The sequence below is a fragment of the Symsagittifera roscoffensis genome, chromosome 1, assembly GCF_963678635.1.
Source record: "Symsagittifera roscoffensis chromosome 1, txSymRosc1.1, whole genome shotgun sequence".
Lineage (NCBI taxonomy): Eukaryota > Metazoa > Xenacoelomorpha > Acoela > Convolutidae > Symsagittifera > Symsagittifera roscoffensis.
In genome coordinates, this window is record NC_087062.1 from 75213622 (window position 1) to 75240112 (window position 26491).

At 37.1% G+C, this 26491-nt stretch overlaps 2 protein-coding genes across 2 annotated transcripts in view; both read right to left on the reverse strand.

Moving 5' to 3' along the window:
- The window catches only part of LOC134848892 (low-density lipoprotein receptor-related protein 2-like), a 154528-nt gene that overhangs the window by 25922 nt on the left and 102115 nt on the right, over positions 1-26491 (reverse strand). Inside the window, exons 26-41 of the mRNA XM_063866430.1 lie at positions 16537-16734; positions 15993-16131; positions 12851-13007; positions 12294-12651; positions 11832-11999; positions 11407-11650; positions 9956-10114; positions 9457-9698; positions 8746-9091; positions 7985-8287; positions 3995-4179; positions 3602-3804; positions 2736-2992; positions 1953-2124; positions 1653-1840; positions 54-188 (exon numbers count right to left, since the gene is read on the reverse strand). Coding sequence (XP_063722500.1) covers positions 54-188; positions 1653-1840; positions 1953-2124; positions 2736-2992; positions 3602-3804; positions 3995-4179; positions 7985-8287; positions 8746-9091; positions 9457-9698; positions 9956-10114; positions 11407-11650; positions 11832-11999; positions 12294-12651; positions 12851-13007; positions 15993-16131; positions 16537-16734 — 3454 coding nt within the window. The remainder of the gene's footprint in view (positions 1-53; positions 189-1652; positions 1841-1952; positions 2125-2735; positions 2993-3601; positions 3805-3994; positions 4180-7984; positions 8288-8745; positions 9092-9456; positions 9699-9955; positions 10115-11406; positions 11651-11831; positions 12000-12293; positions 12652-12850; positions 13008-15992; positions 16132-16536; positions 16735-26491) is intronic.
- LOC134855126 (1-acyl-sn-glycerol-3-phosphate acyltransferase alpha-like) lies at positions 20695-24585 on the reverse strand. The gene is made up of 5 exons (XM_063871540.1): positions 23750-24585; positions 23129-23230; positions 22011-22210; positions 21212-21357; positions 20695-20844 (listed from the first exon to the last, which is right to left on the reverse strand). The coding sequence occupies exons 1-5, from the start codon at positions 23959-23961 to the stop codon at positions 20695-20697; spliced, it is 810 nt and encodes a 269-aa protein (XP_063727610.1). The 5' UTR covers positions 23962-24585.

The following is a 26491-nucleotide window of genomic DNA, read 5'->3' on the forward strand; positions in this document are numbered from 1 at the left end:
ATGAAAAGAGCACGTAAGGATTAAAGAGCTGAAAAGGGGCCAGTTTTTCTAACGTGAACAAGAGATAAGTGTCTTCGCCGGTTGTAGTTTGTACATGTTTGCAGACAGTGTCTGAGGTCAACGAGTATCCGTCTACGCAGCTGCAATCAACTCCGGGTGCCAAGTTGCGACACCTCTGCGTGCAGTATCTACAAAAAAAAACAGAATTAAACAAGGTTAACTGGTTGCTGCACAAGTACCACAGAATCTATTAATAGCCAGCACAGTTAGCTGCTTATTAAGTGTTGTCTTCAAAAACAGTTTTTTACACAGAGGCGAAGCTGCGCTTTGCAAAAACTTGCGAGAACACGACCACAAAGCAGCTCTATCAAGTGAAAAAAGAAAAATTAGAATTAAGCCTCGAATTTGCAAAAACTCGGCTACGTATAGGATTCGAATCTGCGACCTAGAAAATTTGAGTCTCACGTACTATCCACTCAGTCACGGATACTTTAAATTACTAAAAAACTAGCCACCAATAACGCAACTACATATGCTAATAAATTGCCAATTCGATAAAGCAAAAGTAGCATCAAATACAAAAAAGAGACAATTCTGCATGTAAAAAATTGGAAAGCATAAAGCAAAATTATGTCATAAATTATGCATTTCAAATAGGTAAAATTCGATCGATAGGTAAAATTTAAATTTAGTTTAGAACTATAAAGTTTGATTTTAAAACTTCTGTTAAGCGGAAATTCTAGAACTTTTTAAATTTCCTTTAAATGAGAGAGACATTGTCATTTGAGTTGAGTTAATCAAGTTTGCGACAGTATTTTCAATTTAAAAACAAAGATAACCAGCTGCAGTGCCAGTAGCTTAGAATGTTCCGACCATAATCTTTACAATTACAACAAAGTTTTTTTTCCAAATCGGTGCCGTTTTTTTTCGGCGTGGTGTGATAAAATGATCTGAAAGATAAACTAAAGGCATAATCGACCGTCATAGTAGAAAGCAAGTTGTAAAACAATGTATTTTGAAAGCCAACTAGAAAAAATCAAAAAATTTTCAAGTTTTGTTGTAGTTTTTTTTTTACTTTTTTAAGTTTACGTTTCCAAAAAGCGCTGAAATTCTCAAAAAAACTAAGTTTACTCGATTAAAATTATGTGGATTCTAAGTTTTTAAGTCATTAAAATAAAAAGTTATTGTACGCAGAGGCTGATCTAGGATTTTCTCGAGAGTGGCGAATTTTCTCGAGAGTGGCGGGGGAAATTTTGAAAAAACAGGCCAAAAAGCGTTTTTTTGACGCGCTCCCCCTCAACATTAGTATGATTAGACGCCAAAGGCGCCATTAGAAAAATTTTAGGGTCAGTCGGCCAAAAATGGATATCTCAAAATAGTACAAAGACGGGACCCTTTGGTTCGGCAGGGGGTCGAATCACGGAGAAGGGAGGCGACCGACCCATTTAAATCCGCTGGTGATTGTACGCTTAGATGCTGTGAAAATAACAATCAATAAATTGCTCCAAAGCGCAGACCCAATAGCTAAAATGACTAATGTGCTAACATCCCAAAAATGATGATTCGATTAATTTACTTGCGTCTTTTCTTGTATTACAAATTGAAACTTCCTTATCCAGCCAAATCCGGAGGAAATTTTTGGTCTATCTTACCTCGGCTGTAGACTGCATTCATCAATGTCCAGACATCTGGTGTGAGTGTCGTCATTAGGGTCCAACTGGAACCCCTCGTTACACTCACACCTGTATCCGGACTTGAGGTCCACGCAAACTTGTTCACAGCTGTTTGCTTCCTCTATTTCACACTCATTTACATCACAGTTAGTCTCGTCGGTTCCGTGCTAAAATGGGGAAAAATGACACTTTCAGTAGTAAAATAACTAAACACAAGGTTTTAGGAAATTCTTTGTGAAATGATTTTTCGTTTAGTCTAAAAAAGCGAGTAATACTTACGTCACAGTCATGGGTGCCATCGCAGACTTCGTCAATGCTGATACACTTCTTTCTCAGGTTCCCCGCACACTCGAACTCAGTTTCAAGGTCACACTGTGTGCTCGCATCATCGTCCTCATAATCACAAACATCTTCGTCCGACTTATCGCCACAGTTGTTCATGTAGTCACACCTGCTCAAATGCAAACTGGTGAAATACAAGCTTCTGATGTGTCTTTCAACCAATCAGAATCGACTATTTTACTCATAATAAACAAATATAATTATATTGAGATTAATGCCCGGGTCGAGAACCCAGACTCATGTCCAGACTTTAAGGGTCGCGCCAAATCCGAATTTAGACCCAAATTGAATAGTCGCGTCGAGAGTTTGAGTTTGGAAAGTCTGGTCATGAGTCGCGCCGTGGGCCGCGAAAGTCTGGAGATACCAAAAATTGGTCGCGAAAGTCTGGACATGGGTCGCAAAAGTCTAGACATACCAAAATTTGGTCGCCAAAGTCTGGACATGAGTCGCGAGAGCCTGTGTCCAGACTTTTGCGACCCATGTCTAGACTTTCGCGACCAATTTTTGGTCCATTTGATCTATTTTGATCGAGAAATATAGTACAACAGGGACGTTTTGGTTTCTAAATGCTTAAGAAGCTGCGTTAAAGACGCGATTGGTTCCGCGATTCAACAACCTAGTGTAGATTATCTTGCACCGATAACAATTTTAGTAAATCTGACTTTCTCAAAATACGAAACTGCAGTTGGATGTTGGAGTAAACATCACCCGCTTACTGACCTATATCCTCCCCATATACATTTTCCATTTCGGCACGTGAACTCATTTTCTTGGCAAACGCGGTACTGGCATTCGGAGGAGGGTTCATCCGAGTTGTCGCCGCAGTCGTTGTCATGGTCGCACTTGTATTGATTTGGGATGCAGAGTTTGTTGCCGCACTGGAACTCATTCGCGGCACATGGTTCATGAGTGTATTCGCAATCTCGCTCGTCTTCGTCCGACTGTCCGCAGTCGGCTTCTCGGTCACACACCCAAGACTGGAGCAAAAGTATCAGAAATTTGAATGCTGATAACTGGTCAGAAAGGTTCACTCACTATTTCCATTTGTTAAACTTTTAACAAGTAAAATCAGAAAAACAACTATAGTCGGTTGCTGTGAAAGTAGCACAGAATGTCCCGACCACCCGGCCACACTCAAAAGAAACTGCAAACAAATTCATTTATTCTTCAAGATAGTGTCATGTTTTGTGTTGTGCGTGATTGATACGATGAGAGAACCATACAAACATACTAACGTTATTCAATTAGGCATAGTAGTAACAGATATCTTCGAAAACTGAACAAAAAAGTTCAAAAAACTTTCAAAAATGTTTATATTATTTTGCAGAATAATTTATTTAACAAAATATTAGTAGCCAAGTATGCCCAATTTTATCAACACTGGGACAAATTTTTTAAAATTTTGAAATATTCGAACACCGACTGAAATGGCGTAATGTGATATACTGCTCGACCCATTCCGATGATTATTCGTGGTATTATGAAATAGAATCTACAAAATTGTATTAACTTAAATTTCAATTTGTTTAAGTCAATTTGAAAAAAGCTTTATTTTGAAATTTAAAACCAATCAATTGAACACTAACCAAGGGTATGCATCTTCTCCTGTGGCTTCCAACCTCGGAACACTTGAACTCATTCGGCTCACACTCCAAGTTAGGGCAGTCCACGTAGGGCTCCTCGTCCGAATTGTCCTCACAGTCGTTGTCCGAGTCGCACCGGTAGGCCTTCGGGATACACTTCCCGTTGTTACACTTGAACTCGTCATCGTTACATTGTACTAAAGTTTCTGTAACAAACGAAAATGCAAGTATGATTGTTACTACATCCTCCATATATAGATGGGTCGGTCTGTGGAGAAAATGTTTGTACCAAAAATCGTCGGAAAAAGCATTTCCATTTGTTCATTGCCGTTATGTCGTATATGATGAAAAATACAGAAAGGTAGAAAAACAAGTTAATGAGATTAAAATGCTGACCGTTGCATAAATCGGGTGATTCGTCCGAGTAGTCGCCACAGTCATTATAGTTGTCACAAACCCATCCGTCAACATAGACGCAATGTCCATTGTCGCACTTGAAGTTGCCCTCGCCACAGTCGTGTGTATCACATCCCTCTTCGTCGCTGTCGGTGCCGCAGTCGCCAGGGTGGTTGTCGCATCGCCTATACCACAAAAACGAACATAAGGCTCGTTTCTCAAAAGAACAATCACACGGTCATGGTACTCTGAATATTTAGTTCCTGCCAAGCATCGTGAAAAAGACTGAGCAGCTCTTATTTTGGACATTTCTCTCGTAGATAAATGGTATTTACCCTGCGATAGCAAGGTTATTGCAATCGGGTACTAGACTTGTTTCCCGTAAATAAATTAAAGCACATTATGGTCAAAAATGGAAATGGTAAATTTAGGTTCAATTCTTAATTAATTCTAACTTCTTTATCTATGCGGCAAAGTGGTCTGAGGGTAACGAATACGCCTGCGACGGTTGAGGCCCTAGGTTCGAATCTGACAGGAACAGTTTTTTTAAAGTGAAATAGTCCGTTTCCCTAAAATTTGTCGGCTCATTATTTGTCTGCTTATTTTTTGTCGGCTTTGTTGCCAAATTGTAGAAATATTGTTTTTTAAGGTTTTTTACATTATAGTTGCTTTTAGTGTTCTGGCTTACCTCTGATGTTTGTAATTTTACTAACCTTGTCTTTTTTGTTTTCTTTTTTTGTCGCTTAAAAATTTTATTCTGCCCAAATGATTTCGGCCTATTTTTTAACGGCTTAGTGACTTAGTTTCGATTCGTTTCAAGGAAAACAAAGTTTTTATGCTCACCTCTGGATCGCACAAAAAGCTAAAAACAGAAATGCTAGGTGAAGTTTTTCATGACAACAATTTGTTTTCGGCTTTTTTTCTCTTTTCCTTTCCTTTCGGCTTGATAGGCTTTGGCTTAGATTATATCGGTATGATAGCCATATTACGTCTTTCAATAAGCGAAAATTTTTTTTGCGTGTGCGTGTCTGCGTTTTGTGGGTGAAAAGGACTTCTTAACTTGAGTCTTGTTGATTTTTTTTTCGGCATAAATGGTTTCTGCTAAGGTATTTCTGTTCCGACTCGAATAAAACGGAATATTTATGCTCGGTGTCTTTTTTTATTCAGTCAATTTTCACCGATCGAATAAATAAATTTTAACAAATTTTTTTTAATACCCTATTGAAGATATCAACTTTCTGAGTCCAAATGTAAAAAAAATACTTCATCTCGGATTATTTTTTGTAAAGTTCTGGGGTTTTAAAAAAGCCAAATTTGCCCTGTTCTGGACTAAATTATGCGCGCTTTAAAGAGTTTATTCATAATGCTGAGAGCGTAACGCGAATTATTCATGCGTGGCGGATTATCCCGCACAACAAAATTGTTACCAATTTAAATGAGGCTAGCTAATTGGTCGTATTAATTTCGAACGACTCAAAATTTTACTTTTTGATAATGTCCAAAATGTACAGGTTTTCAATATTTTCTCTTCCCTAAAACTATTCGATATGAATTAAGGGACAGTCGGAACATTCAGGGCTTCAGAATTTTTTTCGTTTTTTTTTACATAGCATTTTTACATTACTGTTTTGTATCGAAAGTGGTGCGAAGCTCATCTTTGCCTCTGTGCAAATATCTGCAATCAGAGAATTTGAGCTCTTCAATTTATTAGAAAATATTGCTTTCTAGGTTAGTTAGACGTTCTGCCATTCTGTCAATGTTTGTGTGCGTGAAAAAAAACTGGTTTTGATCGACAAAAAAGCAATTTCGCGCAATTGCAATTTGATTTGTTTTCTGAAAAGGAAAAAATTGTATTTTTGTCAGCAACTAAACAACAGGCATCAAACCACAACAAAATATTGCAATTCTTACTTTTTCTACAATATAAGAGACGGGAACTTTCAACAAAGAGGCGAAGCTGCGCTACGCAAACACTTGCGAGAACACGACCAATTAGCAGCTCTATCAATTGAAATAAGAAAAAGTAGAAATAAACCACGATTTTGCAAAAACCCGAGGCTTAGCAAAAAATACAATTAGCAAAAATCTGCGATCTAGGAAATTTGAGTCTCACGCACTAACCATTCAGCCACGGATGCTTAAAATCCTCAAAAACTAGCCATCAATAACGCAGCTACATATGCTAACAAATTGCCACTTAGATGCAGCAAAAGTAGCGCCAAATACAAAAAGATAAATTTTGCATGTAATAAATTGCCAGTCATATAACCACATTATGTATAAATTATGAATTTCAAAAAATTGCGAGATATATTGAATTAGAAATTTTCTGAAATCGAGATTTTATGATTGTTATGTTGTTTGAAACAAATAGCTTTCTTCGGTTCACTTGATGAATTAAAAATGCATCAACTGTGTAAACTTATAACTATTCGAATGTCAAAGCACATGTTATCAATAATCTGTAAAGTTGCATTATATTGGCAATCAATTTGTGTTGCCAATCGTGGCAGGACAATCTACCCTATTCCAAACTACCCTATACCATTCTACCCTATGCCATTATACCCTACATACCAATCTACCCTATACCAATATACCCTATACTAATGCCCTATATACCATAATGAGGTCCCATAATGGAATCTTTCAAAGTCCTAATTAGAATCGGAAAGATACAGCACGTGTTAATTCATTTGAGTGTAAATTTTTGGACTCAATTTAAGTCTTTCACTTAAGGAAATTGCTCTAAAGACTAAATCGCAATTAGAGCCTCGAAATCTGAAGTTTGTTTCACTTAACAAGTTTTAATCCCCAATTTTCAAAATCACGTACAAAAATGAAACCAAAACTTGCTGAAAGGCTGCTATTTTCATTTATGTCAAGCGTTCAACCGGAAAATAAACGAAGTGGGCCTGAAGCGACTGTACAAAACCTATCATGATCTCAATTTGTCATTGCGCTTAATTCCAGCTCTAAGTTTTGTACCAGTTGAAATGGTCAATGCTGCTTTTGACTTGGTCATTGAGGAAATCGAAAACGTGTCGGACAAATTTGATCTTGACGACAATATCACTCAAAAACTTGATGAGGTAGCCTCATACTTTCAGCGCACCTACATCAAATGCGAAACCATCGGAAGGAATTCTCGCAAACCTCTCTTGAGAAAGTGAAAAACATTTGCAACAATTTTAACAAAGATTCTATTTTAACATATTTGTATTCTCTCGCGCAATTAAGTCATTTCTAACTCAGTTTATTTTATCAAACTTTGTGAATTTTTCAAAAATTTAATTTAATTTCTAAAAAAATACACTTTTTGAGGTTCCCGTGGCCGTAGAGGGCTGAAATTTTGGGAGGTAATAGAGGCCAATACCAAAAGAATTTTACCTTCTCCCTCACCCCGCCCCCCAGTACCGCCTTGGCCTGGTACTGGGGGGTCTACTCCTCCTTTTGTGATCAACTAGTCAAACCCTCAGTAATTTTCGAATTTCATTCAAAATTTGACTTCTTGGTGATTTGATCTTTCGAACTTTTGATTTTCAAACACATGCATTATCCGCTACGCTATGTCGAGTTGATGTGATATGACTTTTGTTTGGTTAAGAAGTAGCCGCAACGCATTTCTATAGCAACATTGGATTAAAATTTCTGTTCGTTCATGCTTTGAATTCATTTCCATTTTGAACGCGCAAGTTTTACGTTGCTTTGATATTTTGTTCACGTGCGTCAATTATTCTTTGATCATAATTAATGGTTCTTTGATTTGTTCGGAAATATACTGTTTCGGATTCTTCAAGAGGATGGGGTAAGTTTCAATTGCTTTAATTATAGGGTAGAATGGTATAGGGTAGATTGGTATAGGGTAGATTGGTATGTAGGATAGAATAGTATAGGGTAGATTAGCACAGGGTAGATTGGAATAGGGTAGAATGTCATGGAACCTTGCCAATCGATGCATGCAGCAAATATTGTTCATTTCAAACTTACCACCACTTGACTATACATATATGGGTATCGGTACACTCCACGAAATCTGACAACCATCCAAATTGGGCCCTTTCAACACTACAATCTGCAGGACCACAGTTGGTCGGCTCCCCTACCAATTCGTCACTACCTAGTCCGTCGTTGCAGTCGTCCGCTCCATTGCACGTTTTCTCTTCGCTAATGCACCTGTGATTGCCGGCACAGCGGAACTCGTTATCTTCACATGGTTTATCTTTGTACTCGCAGTAGAGTTCGTCCGAGTTGTCTCGGCAGTTATCGTCGTAATCGCAGACGTTTTCGGTTCTGAAAGTATTGATTGAAAAATCTGGAACTACCATAGCAAAAATTCTAATATTTATTTGGTTGATAGTTATTAAAAGCTTATTCTAACAACTTTGCCTAACACCAGCATATTTTATTTGCCCACTACAATATGATACCATTGAAATAAGATATTACTGACTCTATTTACATTGGTTTCAAGGCTAATTCTATTGCAATCATTACCGGCAACAATTTTAAAATATTGAGCGGAATCAAGTACAAGCTAAATTCTGTAATTAATTGACCACAGTTAGTCAGCTGCCCGCCAATTCGCTATTTTCCTCCCTACTTCTAGTTTTCTAAAAAGTATATACCAGTTTTAATTTTGAAAATATTTATATGAAAAATCTATTGTAACAACTATTCGCTCGGCAATTCTATTTTTGGACAAAGTACACATTGCCTTATATCCGAATCAAAAAGTAACGAAAACTCACGGAATGCATCGTCCATTATGGCATTTAAACTCATCGTCTTTGCATGTTTTCATGGAGCACACATTTGCATTTTCATCTGCACCGTCAACGCAATCTTGCACTCCATCGCACACACTGCGGAACAGGATGCACTTCTGCGCAAATTCGCACGACAGGTGTGAGTGCTCACCACTACCCTGACCTTGTTCACAGTATTGGGTCTTGTTGCTCCAATCACAATACCCGTGAATTGTGCTGACCAGGTACTGGCTCAAGTGCGAGCAGGAACATACCGCTTTTCCATTATATACGCGACATTCATCCATACATCCTCCGTTGTTGATGTCACAGGGACTTGTTTCAGGACCTGAACAAAAAAAGTTTCAAGCAAATGGAATATTTTTCAGATAAAACAGTGAAGACCAGAAAAACGGGTGCTGAGACAATTCTTCAACCAGGTGCTGAGCACAGCAACAAAAACAATTGCAGCAGCAGATTTACTCCAATTTTTTGACATAGTTTGACAAAGACAGTTAGAATTTTCTTGCATAAGCAAAAGATAACAGAGATCTACATGACAATCAGTATCAGTTTTACGGCAGCTTTAAAAATTGCTAATTCCTTTTTCAACCAATCAGAACGCCAAAAGTTCATATTTCTCTATATCGGACACCAATTTTTTCAGATAGGGCAAGAGATGTTCTATGATAAGATGGAGTTTAGCAAACTAACATTGGACATCAGCGAGAGAAGTGAGTCTGAAATGTGTCTGAAGCTCCTGATACTGGATGACATTGGCCAGGGATCCAGCCACACTCAAGTCAATTCTCTGCACGGCATTGACCTGTGGATTAAAGAAGTACAGATAGTCCTCGTACACGTCCATTGAGTTGATAGGCATGAAAGTGTACAACTCATGCACAGGGTCGAAAGATGCTTCAGTGTTGTTCAGGTCGATTTTGCCAATGATTCCCCTGAAACCGAAAGAATCGAGGCTACAGCTGCCACCATTACCATGGAAATTGCCAAAAAAGCGGAAAGAAGAAAGTTTAGATAGTTTTCAAGACGCAGCTCGCTAATTGTTCTCAACCTGAAAACATTTTACCTTAAGGTATTTTGAAAAGTTTTCAAAGGCTTAGGCAAACATTGCCGACAGATATTAATTGAAAAGTACGGTACGTGGTGATGGTTTTGAGGTTTTTCTCGTAACAGAAAGATAAAATTATCTTACTTAACGCTGTCTGAATAGTAGAGCACCCTGGCAACTCTGTCAATGGCAAGGGAATCAATCATGCCGACATCCGCTCCCGAGAGAATAGTTTCGAAGTTACCGCCCATGTCACTCGCGCGCACAATTTTGTTCGGATTCTGAGATGCAATATAGATGTGCCTAGCAAGCGAATAACATATTACGACTAATGAGTTAAGTTATTTTTGACATTTTTTTCAACCAATTTATAATTAGAACAGATCAATAAACGGCAAACTGAATCTTGTCCATTCTCCACAACATTGGAAAACACGAAACCTAAACTTCAAAAGAACGATAGTCAGCGGGGATTCAACCAACTGCTTGTATCCAACCTTTATAGGCAAAAACTTTTCTCTAAATTACTGCAGCTACGCACGCTGTACAAAAATACAGATATCGAAAAGCAGCGAAGTCGCTTTAATCAAGCGGATATAGCTAACTCTTTTTAAATAAAGCAGATACGACTTCGCGCAACACTTGCACGATGAATTCTGTTATTTAGGATGGAAAAAGTGGACTCGTATTACAAGTCGTTTATTCAAAGGCAACAGCGTTAGCCCTAAGCCAAGTGGGAAGTAACCAGGAATATGTTGAGAGAAGAGGAGAAGGTAAACAAGAAAGGAAGAGTTTGTACGAAAAGTTGTTTACGGAAAAAAGTTAAGTTCGCTAGTGTGGTAAAGTTTACATTCAAAAATTACTTAGCGTACAACCCTTATTATGTAGCATTCCAATAAGCGATTTAGTTCGCTCGCAATAAAACGGAAATTAAGCCCAAGAAACTTAAAAGATACAGATGGAATACAGAATGATACAGAAATTTAAATCAAAAGCGATTTAAATACAAAAAGATGAAATATAATTTGAAAATGCCCCGGTTTTTTGACGGTTGCTAGTCGCTAATTTTAAGATCTGATGCGTAATATTTAGACATTGATGAATCAACGTAGCAAAAGCCGTACAACAACCAAAAAATCGTTTCAAAAAAATATTGTAACTGAATCGCCTTTTTGCAAATGGCATTCAGAATGTTATATTAAAACTGAACTTAAAAAAGAGAGTCAATGCTGCAGAAACAAAGCCAACTAAAACACAGAAACGATAGTGCGAAAAGCAGAAAGTTTCCAGATGGCAAAGAAGGGCTCCAGGCCTTTGCCGAATCGCGCATTGGTTTTACCTCTACGCCAGATATGCTGAATAAGTTAATTGAATTTGAATTTAAAATGTGCATGTTGAAACACCTGTAGCATTTACACGTGAGAGTTCTGCAAACAAAGTTCATTATGGGAAAAAAAGTCTAGTACCTGGTCGCATTACCCTGGCTTATTTTGCGTTGGACCAATATCTGTGATCAAAAAATTGTATGATACGAGCTCAGCAACTAGCAAACTTTTTCCTGAGTTTCAAATAGATAAAAATTTGCTTTTATTTACTTGTAGCAGAAATCGACGACGAAGTCATTCGCATGGATTCGGCTGATCACGAGATGCCGACTCTCCTTGATTCTGTCATTGCTCCTCTTGCCGTCATAGTACTCTATGTCTCCGTTTGCGCCCGCAATGTAGACGCGGATGTCTTCATGGTCCACCCGTACCCGATGGATCTCGTAGTCCAGTTCCAGTCTAGTCTCTTCGTCGTCTCCGTTTTCAGAAGAGATCGTTCTGATTTGGTTATCAACTGCAAAATGCTTTGTTTTTCACAACGGCATTAAAACGAAGTAAACAGAAAAAAACTTAAGCATATAAAATTTAAACTGATTGTAAAAATCCGACCTCAAACAATTTACAAAGCAAAATAAAAAAAATCAACAAAATAAAACATTTCACAGTCAAATTTTATCGATCGAAAATTGACATACTTGCGACATAGATGGTTTTGTGGGGACTGTGATATGACAGGTCACTGATGAAGCTCTGACTGTCGTTTCCTTCCAGCCTCATTTCAAAGACAGCTTCTTTAGAAGAGCCCTTGTTTGTAATTTCCTTCAAATCAAGGCCACTGCTTGTTACTAGATGGCTCTCAGGCTCTGGAAAAAAAAACAAAATCAAAGAAACAAAAAAACCATTATAATGTAGATAAACATTTGACATCCAAAAAGTTTTTAAAAAAATCACTTTTTAAAACTTCAAAAATTCGATTTACATTGTAGATCAGGAACTTCATCATTGATCCCAATAAATTAAATAAATCATTCAATAGAAGTTTGAGTTTATTGATTTCTATCTCAAATTTTACAAACGTTTTCAAGATTTTTCTTCTGAACATTTTTAACTTATTATACTGTCCTTTTCTGTACTATGCAAACTCTAAGTGTTGTAACCTGGGCAATCTTCGTCGACTTCCACTTTCAGGGCTTCATGGGCACAGTAACACGTGGGAGCACCCTCGACATCAAAGCAGAATTCGGTGCACACACTATTTCCGGTGCAAGCTGACTTGAACCCTGTCGGGTCCTCTGAAGCCGCAGTCGTCACACAGAAGTCGGACAATCCCCAGGGCGAGAAGTCGGCAAAAGTGGCGTCCGACTTCGTCCACGTGGCCAGGTCAATTAATTCGACTTTGTCCGACGACAGTCCGACATATAGACTTGAGTTAGTAGCAACAATTGATTTGACAGTAGCTGCGTCAAAAGAAACAGACCCCACGGCTGTCCATATGTCGTTTTGCAGACTTCGCTTCTGAAAAAAGCAGTATCAAAAGTCTGAGAGTGTTTTTGGATACAGCTTTTGACCTTAAACAACTAGCAACCACTAAAATAATCATCAAACTATAAATAAAACCAAAAGAAGCTTATATATATCAATAAAAAACTTGCATATTTTTGCAATAGTAAATACCTGTCTATTTTTGGCTAAAACATTTTAAAATGTTATATACCTCGACTGAGTCAGAGTATGCGATATAGATGTCTTCGTTATATCCAGTGAGATCTACCACAGTCTTTCCGCTGGTGAGAGAGATTCCTGTCTCTTTGTTAGAGGCATCCAAGTTGGAATAACCCAGAGTGTTGTCAGATAGCAGCCAGAGAAAAGTTCTATAAATCAATTAAAAACCTTAGTAAAGATCTTTCCAAATAGTTACTTTGTACTTCGCATGAAGATTCCTTACCATTGCGTGTAAAGCTCTCAATTTTAATTGGCTGAAAATTGCTACCTATCGCTTATTTAACATTCTCAGTCCTCAAGAAAGTATGCTCTTCAAGTTTTCATAATGGAAGAAAAAATCATAACTTTTATCACCCTGTTCGAGATCAGGCTCTAAAGCAACAAGATTTGAATGGTTTAAAAGGTTTTCTGAAAAAACCTTCAAGACAGCTCAAGTCTTGCTTGAAAACCGCTCAAAGGTCTTTCAATTTTTGTGTCGGTTTTTGAGGCTTTTCGAGGAAGATTTGAGCGGTTGGATTTAATCGTTGCCACTACATCGCTTAAAATTGAGATATTTGGGCCAAAAAAAAACAAATAAGACAATTCGGACGGAGATATTTCAGCCAATTAACCATTGCAGCAAAAATTTAAATAATTATCGAAAACAAACGGCATACGCCGCATAGGCAAGTAGTATACGTTTGCTCCGCTGCGCTTACATCAGGCACGAGATGAATAATGCGTGAGAATCAGAGTTTGTTTCTAATCTAGTTTTTTTCAGATGCCTCAAACTGAAATTGGCTGAAATTTCTCAATTTTAGATCGGCTGAAATGCCTGCCGTATTTTGGTTGAAAAGCCTAAATATAACTTTGTCCAAAATATCTCAACACGGGTTCAAATAGCCGATCAAACCATTGAAAGGCCCACAAAAGGCAAAGTGACTCTAGGAAGCAGTTGAAATACTTCCTACAACTCGACCCTGTACCTATTTGGGGATACATGCAGACATATAATCATAGATATAACACGCCATAAATATGTAGCATATATTCATATATACTAAACATACATACATACATTTAAACGTACACGCCCCTTATAAAGGAACATTTCAGCTTTAAGCATATATGAATTTTCTACATTGTAAAAATTAACAAATCTTACCCTCCAATGGGAGAGGCAGTTATAAGAGGCAATTATAACTCCTCCTTCACCTTGGAAAATAGTGCGGAGCATTTATGATTTTTGGGAGGTTTTTTTGTTCAGTCAGTTTTTGACTTTTTAACTAAGCATTTTTGACCGAATTTGGTTTACACTATCTGAAAAATATTGTTCTCTGGAGCTCAAATTTGAAAAGTTATTTCACCTGTGATCATTTTTCGTCAAGTTACGGTGGTTTGAAAATAGCTAATTTGGCAAATTTGAGATAATTAACATGGAATGTGGATGATAAAATGAAGGAAATTATGAAACAAAAATTTTCCCTTTTTTCTATTATTTCGTCATTTATTCGACAAAAAAAACTTTTAATTGGCCTTTAAGTGCAGACAGAACATTCAGGGCCTCGCCCTGATATCCGAGCAGTCTTGTTCCAAACCGAATTGAGACCAGCAGACTAGTAATTTTGAAGCAATACGAGACGCTAAACAAACCCTTGGTATTTTACATTGAAATGGAGAAAAAAACAGTTCTTAATTTTCGAGCAGTCCTGTTTGTTTAAGCGCGATCAGCTTTTACACACGGAAAATTACAAAATCGCAAAATTAGGGCGGAATAAAAAATACATGACTCCTCGTATCAAGGCGAAGCCCTGAACGTTCCGACTGCCTTTTAAGGTCTATGAAGCAGTAATAGCATGAAAAAAATTGAATGTAATCAGGGGCGGATTTAGGGGGGAGGAGGGCGGGGGGAGGGCTCGGGGGGGGGGGGACGGACGCTTTTCTCTTCTCAGGGATTCGACCTCCTGCCGACCCAAAGAGTCCCTCTTTGGTACTTTTTAAGAAACAGATTTTTGGCCGACCGACCCTAAAATTGTTCTAAAGGCGCCTTTGGCGCCAATATATACCAATTTTTGAGCGGGGAGCGCGCGCCAAAAAAACGTGATTTTTTGATCGAAATTTTCCAAAAAATGCCGAAAAGCGCCTTTTTTGGCTTGTTTTTCAAAATTTTTGCCTTAGCCTGCGGCGCAGAAATTTCGGCCAAAACAGGGTCTTTTTAGTGCTTTGGGAGAGCTAAAAAAATGTTTGAAAATCCGCCCCTCTCGAGAAAATCCTAGATCCGCCCCTGAATGTAGTAAAAACATGACTGCTCGTATCAGGGCAAAGCCCTGAATGCTCTGACTGCCCTTTAAGGTTTATGGAGCAGTAATTACATTTGAAAAAATTAAATGAAATAAAACAAAATGAAAAACCCACCACACGCCATATAAAGTACAAAAGAATAGATTTCGCTCCTTGTAACAAATCAATTATGGCAATTTAGTTTCTTTCATAAGTATCCTTAACAAATTAAATGTAATAACATAAAATAAAAATATATTTTTTTCTAATGTTTGAAATTTTTTCTATGAAAATCATCCCCCCATTTAAGGACAAAAGAATAGCTTTGTAACCAATCAATTATGGCGCATAAGCTTCTTTCAACCAAATTGGAACGATTTTTAAGACGGATTAAATCTCCGCTTACGCGTTAATAGCGCGAAATACATCGCGCGTTAATGGTCCAAATTGGCAATCTTTAAACCCCCCATAACATTCCGAAAACGATCACAGGTGAAATATCTTATCAAATTTAAGCTCAGGACAACAATATCTTTTGAATGATATAAAAAAACCGTCAAAATGGCTAGTTAAAAAAGTCTAAATTTTTTTGAAGAAAAAAACCCACCCCGAGCACAAATATTCCGTTTTTTTTTCGTAACGAAAGTCGGAACGATAACCAAAACATGGTAAAACACTTGCCCTGAAATTTAAAAAAATAGAACCGACAACTAAGCGGCATATACATCGACATGAGAGCTATTCTTACGACAGAATTGTCGAAGGGGAAAAACCATCAAGTCGAAGCCTTGAGATTGTCCCAAAAACTATTGACTAATATAACATTTTGTTTCTTCGGTATTTTGGCCACAAGGGACTCCTCGAAGTGCTCTTACTGTTTGAGAGTGAGCAGAGCGACTACTTCGGGGCCTCCATTGCTGCCTTGTATGAGTTCAATCCTCTGTTGGGGCGAAGAAACATTCATGGCCTCCAGAGTCCAGTGGCTGGAGTAGTGGTTCGCGAAGTACAGATAGTCTAAAACAGACTGGTAAGACAATGAAATGAGTATTTAAAAAAATAAAAATTAAATATGATAACCAGGAGAACACGATACGATGCTAAAATTCATGTCATCACACATTTTTGAAAGTCAGATTAATTTTAGAATTTTTTTTGAAAATTGGTGAAAATTATTTTTGACAAAATAATTTCTATGTTCCATGAGTTTATTGGAAATTAATTTGGATATTTTTTCTCATTTAGACCACATATTTCGAACTATCTATATGCAATTCATGATAAATCCCATTAATTTTTTCTTTGAATACAAAAATTTTCAATGAAAAAAAAACATTGAATACATTGTGATTCAGATCAAAAGGGGAAAAGTTCAAAAGTTTTCAGTCAAATCAAAACTAAATTTGAAACGCGATTACTCACCAAGATGAGGATCGTGTGTAATCTGAGTGACTCCGTTAATTCCGATGCCCTGGTCTGTCAGCACTTTGCCCATTGCGTCCGAGGGGGAGGCAGCCATGATGGCCCAATGGAGGTACATTGTGTTCTTAGTCACGAAAAACTGTTTCTTCTGGTCTTCAGAGCCCCAAAAGGAACACGTCAGCGTGGTTATAGCTTCGCCTAAAATATTCACTTTTTCTAAGACATAAAATAATCTTTTATACAATCTTTTTTGAAGTTCTTCTCCACACGCTATATATAACAAGACTGCTAGTAACAGGCGAAGCCCTGAAAGTTCCGACTACCTTTTAAGGTTTACGGAGCAGTAAAAACATAAAAAAATAAATATAATAAAAAAAATGAATTTTTTTTCTCTAAAATTTGAATTTTTTTAATGAAAATCATCCCCCCACACGCCATATAAAGTAAAAAAAAAGAATAAATTTCGCTCCTTGTAACAATCTAATTATGGCAAATAGGCTTCTTTCAACCAAATTGGAACGATTTCTAAGACGGAGTAAATCTCCACTTTTGCGTTAATAGCGCGAAGAATATCGCGCGTTAATTGTCCCAATCTGGCCAAAATGGCAATCTTTAAACCCTCATAACTTTACGAAAAATGATAACAGGTGAAATATTTGTTTTTCAAATCTAAGCTCAGGACAACAATACCTTTTGAATGATATAAAAATTCCATCAAAAACGGCTAGGTAAAAAGTCAAAATTTGTCTGTAGAAAAAACAAATACCCCGAGCACAAATATTCCGTTATTTTCGTTTCGAAAGTCGGAACAATAAATTATTTTGCGTCTAGTAACGTATTGTAAAGACCAAACCAATTGCTTCGATTCAATTGGTACTGCTTTCTCAGCCGGAGTATATTCCCACTTTGAGGTTTTATACGTCAATTATATCAAATTATCAGAATTCATAATTTTTGAAGCCCCAATATATTTTTTAAACGAACGCAGGTGACACTTTTTTTATTACATAGCTTAAACTAAATTAGAACATTAGACAAAACTGCTTGTTTTAAAAAGTCAAAACTTGTCTAAAGAAAACAGTCTTCCACATACAGTCTTCCAGTTTTTTCAACAATAGGAAGAACACTACTGCTTAGCAGAATAAAGCGTGTTTGATGTTGTTATTTTCGCACAGAAAAATGAAATTACCAAAAAATTAAAAATATCTTTTTTTTTGTGGAAACCTGACTGATTTCTGAGCCTGATTATTTCACCGCCATGTTTTTGCGTTGATAGAAAATCGTAAATTCAGCAACCCATAATTATTCTGAATTGGCAATTTTCGAGCCTTTTTATTTTTATGAAATCATAAGGTGCGACACATATTTTAAAATAACTATCTTTAAATAGCTCGACCCCACTTTTTTATTAGTCTCGAGCTCTGGCAGCATACTTACTATCACTTTTGAAGGAACTAGCAGGAAGCTTCCGTCCTTCATTTGAAAATTAGTGCAGCGCAGTGAGGTTGGGCCAATTAGCATTCAACTGGCTCAACATAATTTCTTTTCATTTTTCGAAACCATATTATTCAGCGGCATTATGTCAACGAAGTGAGAAAAAAAACTGAAAATTTTTAATTCAACTTCACTGCTTTTCGAATACAGTATCATTTATTTTTGTCAATACCTCAATTTTTTTCGAATTGAACGAATACAAAATAAAAACCCAATATTTCTTTAAAAAATGATCAAAGGTGACATTTAGATTATTATATAGCTCAAATTAAAAAAAACATTCTGGTTAAAAAACTGCTCAAAACTTCTTGTTCAAAACATAAAAGATAGCCAACTGATAGTTTGAAATGAGTAAGGAACGCAAGTAAACCAAAAAACACTATTTTGGTCGAAAAATCCCAACTTTCGAATTTCAAAGAAAAAAATAGATCCCCTTTAACCTCTTTGATTTTTTAAAACAATTTACGATTGGCGCTTTTTTTGATAACATTCACCCAATTTGAGAAAACTGGTGGTAATGAAAAGTAATATGAAAATTAGTGCGTAGAAACGTATTAATAGTTTCCAATAGGTAGCTTCAAATCCAATTGGAACTATTCTAAATTGCCGCCGTTATAAAACCAAAAACATTGAGCGTTAATTGTGCCAAGCTGGCCTATTTTCAAACCCCTACAACTTCACGAAAAATGATTACGCGTGAACTAGATTTTTGATTTCGAGCACAGGGCGTCAAAGGAACAACTTACAGATGGTAACAAAACTCCATTCATAAGTGAGTATTGAAAAGTCGAAATTCGTCTCAAGAAAAAACTACAGCGTATTCCACCCTTTCTTCGAAAGTATTCCACCCTTTCATCGAAAGTTGCAACAAAAACAACAAATATATGCAGCATGCAAAAAGTTGGATTTCAATTGTCTAAGTGAATGATTTGCTCCATAGTTTCTGTATTTCGTCAACAAGACCTGATCTCCTACCTCTTGCTTCAAATAATGTAAACGAGTAAACATGATTGTTTGATTTTCCAGAATCAAGTGGGAATTTACTATTGACTAAGATCATGCGAACCATAAAATTAGACAGAATGGCATAAAAAGGCACAATAGTTTAAAATAGATTTTTGGATCCAATTCTGAGCTCCACAATTTGAAATGGAATATTTTACAAGCAGAAGCTTATCGATGCATATACCAATAAGCCGAGCTTCTATCTAAGAAGACCCCACGTCTCCCTCCCATTCCAAAGCAAAAAGCAAAGTTAAGATTGCAACAAATTTTTACCAGCAGATGATTTCAAAACGCGGCTTAGAAAAAAGAAAACGAAAAAAATATATACTATTTTGAAGACAAAGATTTGATCCAATAACCAAAAAAAACACATTGACTCAATAATTCAAAGAAACAAACAGATTGATTCAATAATCCAAAAAATGCAATTACCCATTGAGGAGGATAATACGCCAGTCATTCATAATTCCACAGGAAAGCCGCTTCTGAATTACCAGCTGTGAACCGAGCATACCTTGTCCAAGCATACCTTGACATCTCCGAGCATACCTTGACATATGTAAGTAGGCCACGTACATATGTGACCATTACCAATTACGCTTTGCGTATCTGGGAAAAAAACACGAGGTAAAAAAATTGCATGCATGGAACAAAAACCTTAATTACATATGATTTTTGAAAAATTCATGTAATTACTTCTTAATAAATGTCTTTAAAATATATGCTCGAAAAGACCAAATTGGCAGAACTGGTATTTTTGGTGCTCTCCCAAAAACTGTCTTTATTTTTTAAGCGGGCTAATGCAGCAACCACTAAGCCGTTCTTATAACTAAGTTGTAATTTGTACGGTAAGTGAAGTGCTTGCTTATTTTCTTGTTGGTGACCATTTCAACACACTTATTACATGTGCTGATGGAACTGGCTCTGTCCTGTCTGTCTATAAACACTGACCCATTCAGCCAAGAGGTGATGCCGAAAATGCCGGTCATGTACAGCAGACTCTTCTTCATCATCGGCACACAGCGCTTCGGCCAAACGTAACTGAGAAAATAGCTGTCAAACAAGCTATTCCGCGCAAAAAGGTTGAATTACACTTTGAGGATTAACAGGAAAAAATGTGTTATCAAGTCGAACATGCATTTAGGCAATGCACTCTATAGCAAGACCACATGAATTTCAAAGTTTTACGCTATTAGCAGGGGTGGATTAAAGGGGGGGGCTTAGAAAAAAGAAAACGAAAAAAATATATACTATTTTGAAGACAAAGATTTGATCCAATAACCAAAAAAACACATTGACTCAATAATTCAAAGAAACAAACAGATTGATTCAATAATCCAAAAAATGCAATTACCCATTGAGGAGGATAATACGCCAGTCATTCATAATTACACAGGAAAGCCGCTTCTGAATTACCAGCTGTGAACCGAGCATACCTTGATCAAAAATTTTATTTAACGATTTGCTCGGTTCACAGCTGGTAATTCAGAATCGGCTGTTGAATATTGAATGACAAATGCTGTTTGTATCATCCAGGGGCGGATTTGGGGGAGGGGGCACATTAAGCATCAACAATCCATTCGAATAACCATAAAAACTCCGCTTCATCTCAAGGTTCTCAATGATTTGGAAAAACGGCTTGGTTTTTTAAATTATATTTTAATCAATTTCTTTGTTCAGTTTTTCAAACTCTGAATCCATTTTGTAATAACTATCTTTAACCAGCTCGTCCACACTTTTGTCTGTAGTCTCGATCGCTGGCAGCACACTGACTATCACTTTTCCAGGAACTAGCCGGAAGCTTCCGTCCTTCATTTGAAGATGAGTGCGGTGCAGTGGGATTAGGTCAATTAGCATTCAACTCGCTCAACTTACAATTTAATTGTATTTTTTATAACCATGTCATTAAGCGGCGATATGTCAACAAGTTAGAGAACAGTGAAATTTATCATCTGGATTTCACTGCTTTTTGAATATATCTTCAAATATTTTTGTTGATGCCTCAAGTTTTTAGATATATAGAGATACAAAAGAATTATTTTAAAGTAGGCCACGTAAATTAAACAGAGCAAGAATGCCCACAAAGAAAGCTGATGTAAAAAAAATGCTTTTGAAGTTCCGGGGGCAACCCCCCAGCACCGCTCTCATCATGATAGAGATGATGATTAATCTCTACCTTGAGTCTGGGCTGAAGTGTAGATACGACCACTGGCATCAATTTGATGCCCCCACACTGTTTGGCCATGTGGAACGCCCCCTTTTTGAAGGGCAACAAGTGACTACCTTTCATGTTTCGAGTACCCTCGGGGAACACAACTATTCCTGAAGAGTAGCACACGGATCAAGCAGGCATTTCAAAAAAAAGTTTTTACCGATGAGAGGAATGCTTTGAATGCCCCATATCATTAAAATATTACTATGTCAAAAACTTCTCATTTTGTCAATAAATATCAAAGGCGTTTTTGCTCCATGAGTGAAAAATGACTCAATTGCTGCCAAAAAATTCGTGAACGCCCACTGTGGTACCAAAAACGCAATGATTTAATTTGAAGATTTGGTTTCATCTTAGTTTTCAAATGCAACGAAAGGTCAACATTACAAGTTTTGTTGAATAATAATAATAGGTCAAAAGATTCCAGGGGAACAATTTTTGCTGTTAATTATGCTCACGATAGGGGAGCTGGACATATGTGACGATTGCTATTTAAGCTTTGCTTATCTGGGAAAAAACACGAGGTAAAAAAAATTGCATGCATGGAACAAAAACCTTAATTACATATGATTTTTGAAAAATTCATGTAATTACTACTTAATAAATGTCCTTAAAAATATTTGCTCGAAAACACCACATTGGCAGAACTGGTATTTTTGGTGCTCTCCAAAAAATGTCTTTATTTTTTAAGCGGGCTAATGCAGCAACCATTAAGCCGTTCTTATAACTAAGTTGTAATTTGTACGGTAAGTGAAGTGCTTGCTTATTTTCTTGTCGGTGACCATTTCAACACACTTATTACATGTGCTGATGGAACTGGCTCTGTCCTGTCTGTCTATAAACACTGACCCATTCAGCCAAGAGGTGATGCCGAAAATGCCGGTCATGTACAGCAGACTCTTCTTCATCATCGGCACACAGCGCTTCGGCCAAACGTAACTGAGAAAATAGCTGTCAAACAAGCTATTCCGCGCAAAAAGGTTGAATTACACTTTGAGGATTAATAGGAAAAATGTGTTATCAAGTCGAACATGCATTTAGGCAATGCACTCTATAGCAAGACCACATGAATTTCAAAATTTTACGCTATTAGCAGGCGTGGATTAAGGGGGGGGGGGCGGATGGCCCCTTCAGGGATTCGACCCCCGCACCAATCAAAGGGTATTATTTTACGACATCCATTTTCGACGGAACAACCTTCAAATTTTCTAATGGCGCCATAAAACTAATTCTGAAAGAAAGCGCGCGCCGAAAGGGGAGCGGTGGTGAAGTGGTTACGACTCTGTCTCTAAATTGGAAGGTCGGGTGTTCGAGGCCCACCATGATTATTGCTCGTTGCTTGAGGGTGAAGCAACAATACCCAGCCCAGAAAAATAACCAAAAAATTGCATGTAGTTCTTAAACAGGGGCACAACAGCGGTTCGCCGCGGTGAGCTGTACAGCTCTTATGTTGGTCCTTTCCACCGTCGATAAATAGTCTTAAGTGATTTTCAATTTGGACCTGATTTTTCAAAAATTTGACTGCGGAGTAAAGTTTTCTGTGAAAATAGGGTTTTTAGAGAATTGCGGGAGAAATCAGAAAACCAATTTGGTCGACCTAAAAAAAGTCGACAAATCCGACGCCCGTGCCCCTTGAGAAACTTCTACATCCCCCTGGCTATTAGCACTATTACATTCGAGGTCTTTGCCATAAAATGGTATCAAAACACTGATGCTCCCCTGAGCTCCCCCATACTAGCTTCGCACAAAAACTACTTGAATATTTTCCAAATATCAAAAATGGTATCATTTTCAAAACTTGCAGGCAGAGTAGTATTCATGCCTAAGTGTAAAAATAATCGAAAGAACGAAATCTTTTCACATAGATGTGCGTGACCCAACCTTTGATGATTAGGCATGAGAATGAAGGAATGATCAGAAGGAATATTTTCACGCCCTCTCACTTCGACCTTGAAAGGCCACTGAAGAAACAGTCGACATGACCTCGATAAGGACTTATGATAGTATAGGTGGCACTTTTCTAGAATACTGTATGACAAGGATACGTTTGATTTATGACTACTAGTTCGTATCTGATCAGCTAAACTAAATCTTAAAGATTTCTGTTATGAAAAATAAGTGGGAGTGTAATTTTATTTTCTAACTTTCAAGCCGATTGAAATAAGCGTTGCAAAGATGATATTTTGATATCTGAAAATCAGATGGCTCCCTCAAGATAGATTTCTTTAATTCTTCGAAAACAGTTTTTGCAGTACTTAACTCGGATTTTCGAGCTTTTGATAAAAAATGGATGGGGATCTACCTCACATACTTGCCTTTTCTACGAACTTTCACACGGTATAATTTAAAAAGTTCCAAAAAGAGCCTAAAACGTCTTTTTGTCATGTTTTTTAAGGGTTTTTATGCTCATTTTGTAGGTTTTTGAAAATTCCTCCTCGAAAAAACCTAGATCCGCCCCTAGTCATAGTTGTACCAATCTTGCCACTTATTCTGCCATATCACCTCAACATCCATACAGCCCCGGCACAGTTGTCCGGGTTGCGAGGTCGTATCAGTCCGAGGATGAACATGCCGAAGCATCCGAACCCGAGAATAACGTTGAGGAACAGAGAGTAAGACACAAAATAGATAAAATGGAATTTAAGCCTCGTTTTGAGCACTACTACGAGGAAAAATATCAGAGCTAAAAAGTATAAACAATAATAAAGAAGCATGATCGAGTCTGAAAAGGATAAAAAATCTTTGAAGCACTCGTTAAAAAATTTTACCTGCTAGGCATTTAACTCAGAACAGGTAAATATTTAAACAACATTAATTGACAAGGAAAAGGAATTCAACGGAGAATGAATGACTAAAACAGAGCTATGTATTGGGAAAAGTTGAATTAAGTTCAAATGATGATTTTTGACACTTAGATGTATGATCCTGAGTAATGTATAAATGTGATTGTGATTATTATATTTTCTGACCGATGATTCGATATGCTACTAAACAGGTGGGTCTAATCGTAATCAGGGCGATTGCTAACTAAGAATCAATTTAATAGCCATACGCTTTAGCGCATCTACGTATTAACTTGAGCGCTCTCGAATCTGTTGGTTGGTGTCTATTGAAGTTCAGCTCAAACTTCAACGTAATCGTAAGCTAAAGATGGCCGCAAGATTGTTGAATTAACGAAAGCATTATTCAATCGAAAGGATGTCTTGTGTACAGATCCGAGTGAATTATCCAACTTGATTTCTACAGAGCTTCAATCGCAAAGTTTGATAGGTTTCACTTTAATTTAAAAGCTTCAGCTTTTCGATTGTATTTTTTCAACACAAGAAAAAAAAATGTTTCCTTTTATTCTATTCAATTCTCTCAACTGAAAAAAATCTCCATAAATATTATTTTTCAATTTATTTGATCGCAAAACCGTCCGGATCAAAAAGTTTCCATGTTGCGTAAATTTTTTGCTATATCATTTATTACAACGAAAACATGTTGATTTTAAGTCTGCGTGTAAAACTGGTCATTCCAAACAATAGTTTTTCAACAAAAAGTAAGTGCTTAACATAATCCCACCAACAGAAAAACCACTAAAAAATCACGGAGAGCTAGTTCTTACATATAGAAACAAGACGGCTCGTATCAGGGGAAAGCCCTGAATGTACTGACTGTCCATAAACTGGTCTAGAATGGTTTTTGTTTAATGAAATATTGACAATGAACACTATGAATTTTAAGCTGAATTTTGAGAGTCGTGTATGGAACTAGTGGCTCTTTTCCAGTTTACCGGTAAAAAAGTAACAAGACTGCTCCTATATCAGGGCAACGCCCTGAATATTCCGTCTGTCTGTTAATTCATATCTAACAGTTTTTGAGAAAAGAAAATATTGAAAACCTATAAATTTTGGTCAACATCAAAGTGTGAAATTTTGAGTCGTATGAAATTGATACGACCGATCCGATTAGCCTCAATTCAATTTGGAACAATTTTGTTGCGTGGGATGATTCGCCACGCATAAACAATTCGCGTTACGCTCTCACCGTCATGAATAAAATCTTCGAAACGCGCATAATTTAGCCATGAACACGGCCAATTTGGCAATTTGTGAACCCCAAAACTTTACAAAAAAAATGATCGGAGGTAAAATATATATTTAAATTTGAACTCAGGACGTCAATATATTCAATGGAGTATAAAAAATTTTAGATCAAGTTACCATCCTCCTCCCCAAATAGACCAAGTAAGACCCTCCACCCCGGCGTTGAATTTAAATTAAATTGATAAGCGCTGCGTGTAAAATGCTCTATTCGGATTGGCTGAAAAATCAAGCTCAGAACCAAGTTAACATCCTCCCCCCTAAACGGATTTGAAGGGGGGGCTGGAAAATGTTTACTTGGTCCAAAATTTGAAAACTATTAGTTCGATCGGCGAAAATTGACTGAATAAAAAAACCACACCGAGCAAAAAAATTCCGTTTTTTTTTCTCGAAAATCGGAACAATTATGGCTATTAAATTTCCTTCAACCAACTTGAAACGACTTCTAGGACGGATAAAATCTACGCTTACGAGTTCTTAGCGCAAAATGGCGCTCAGACAATTCGGCCTAAGTTAATTCAGCCAATTTGAAAGTCAGACAATTCAGCCAAAAGTATACTGACAATTTAGATTGAGACATTTCAGCCAGTTTTACAAAACGTTAAATTCGAAAGAAAAAATCGGAATTGAAGTTATTCCTCGGTTTAAGGTCGCCGGAGGGCGCGCTAGGCGCGTGGCGCTTGGCGGCGATAACCGGCTCTAAACTTCGTATAGAGTCCTACCCTCTGTTGGCAAGCTCGCAACACGTTGGCACGTCTGCGGCGGTCTCTTTTTTTTTGGCTGAATTGTATCTGGTTGAATTATCTGCATATTTTTGGCTGAACTTCAGAATTTAAAATTGATTGTCTTTGGCCGAAATGTCTGGACGCGCCCGAAATATATCGCGCTTTCATTGTCCTAAATTGGCCAAAATGGCAATCTGTAAACCCCCATAATTTTACGAAAAATGATCACAGGTGAAATATATTTTTTTCAAATTTAAGCTCAGGACAACAATACCTTTTGAATGATAGAAAATTTCCGTCAAAAATGCCTAGGTAAAAAGTCGAAATTTGTCTGTAGAAAAAAAAATCTACCCCGAGCACAAATATTCCGTTACTTTCGTATCGAAAGTCGGAACAATAAACCTTCATTTATTGAATTTCAAAAAAAATTTAAA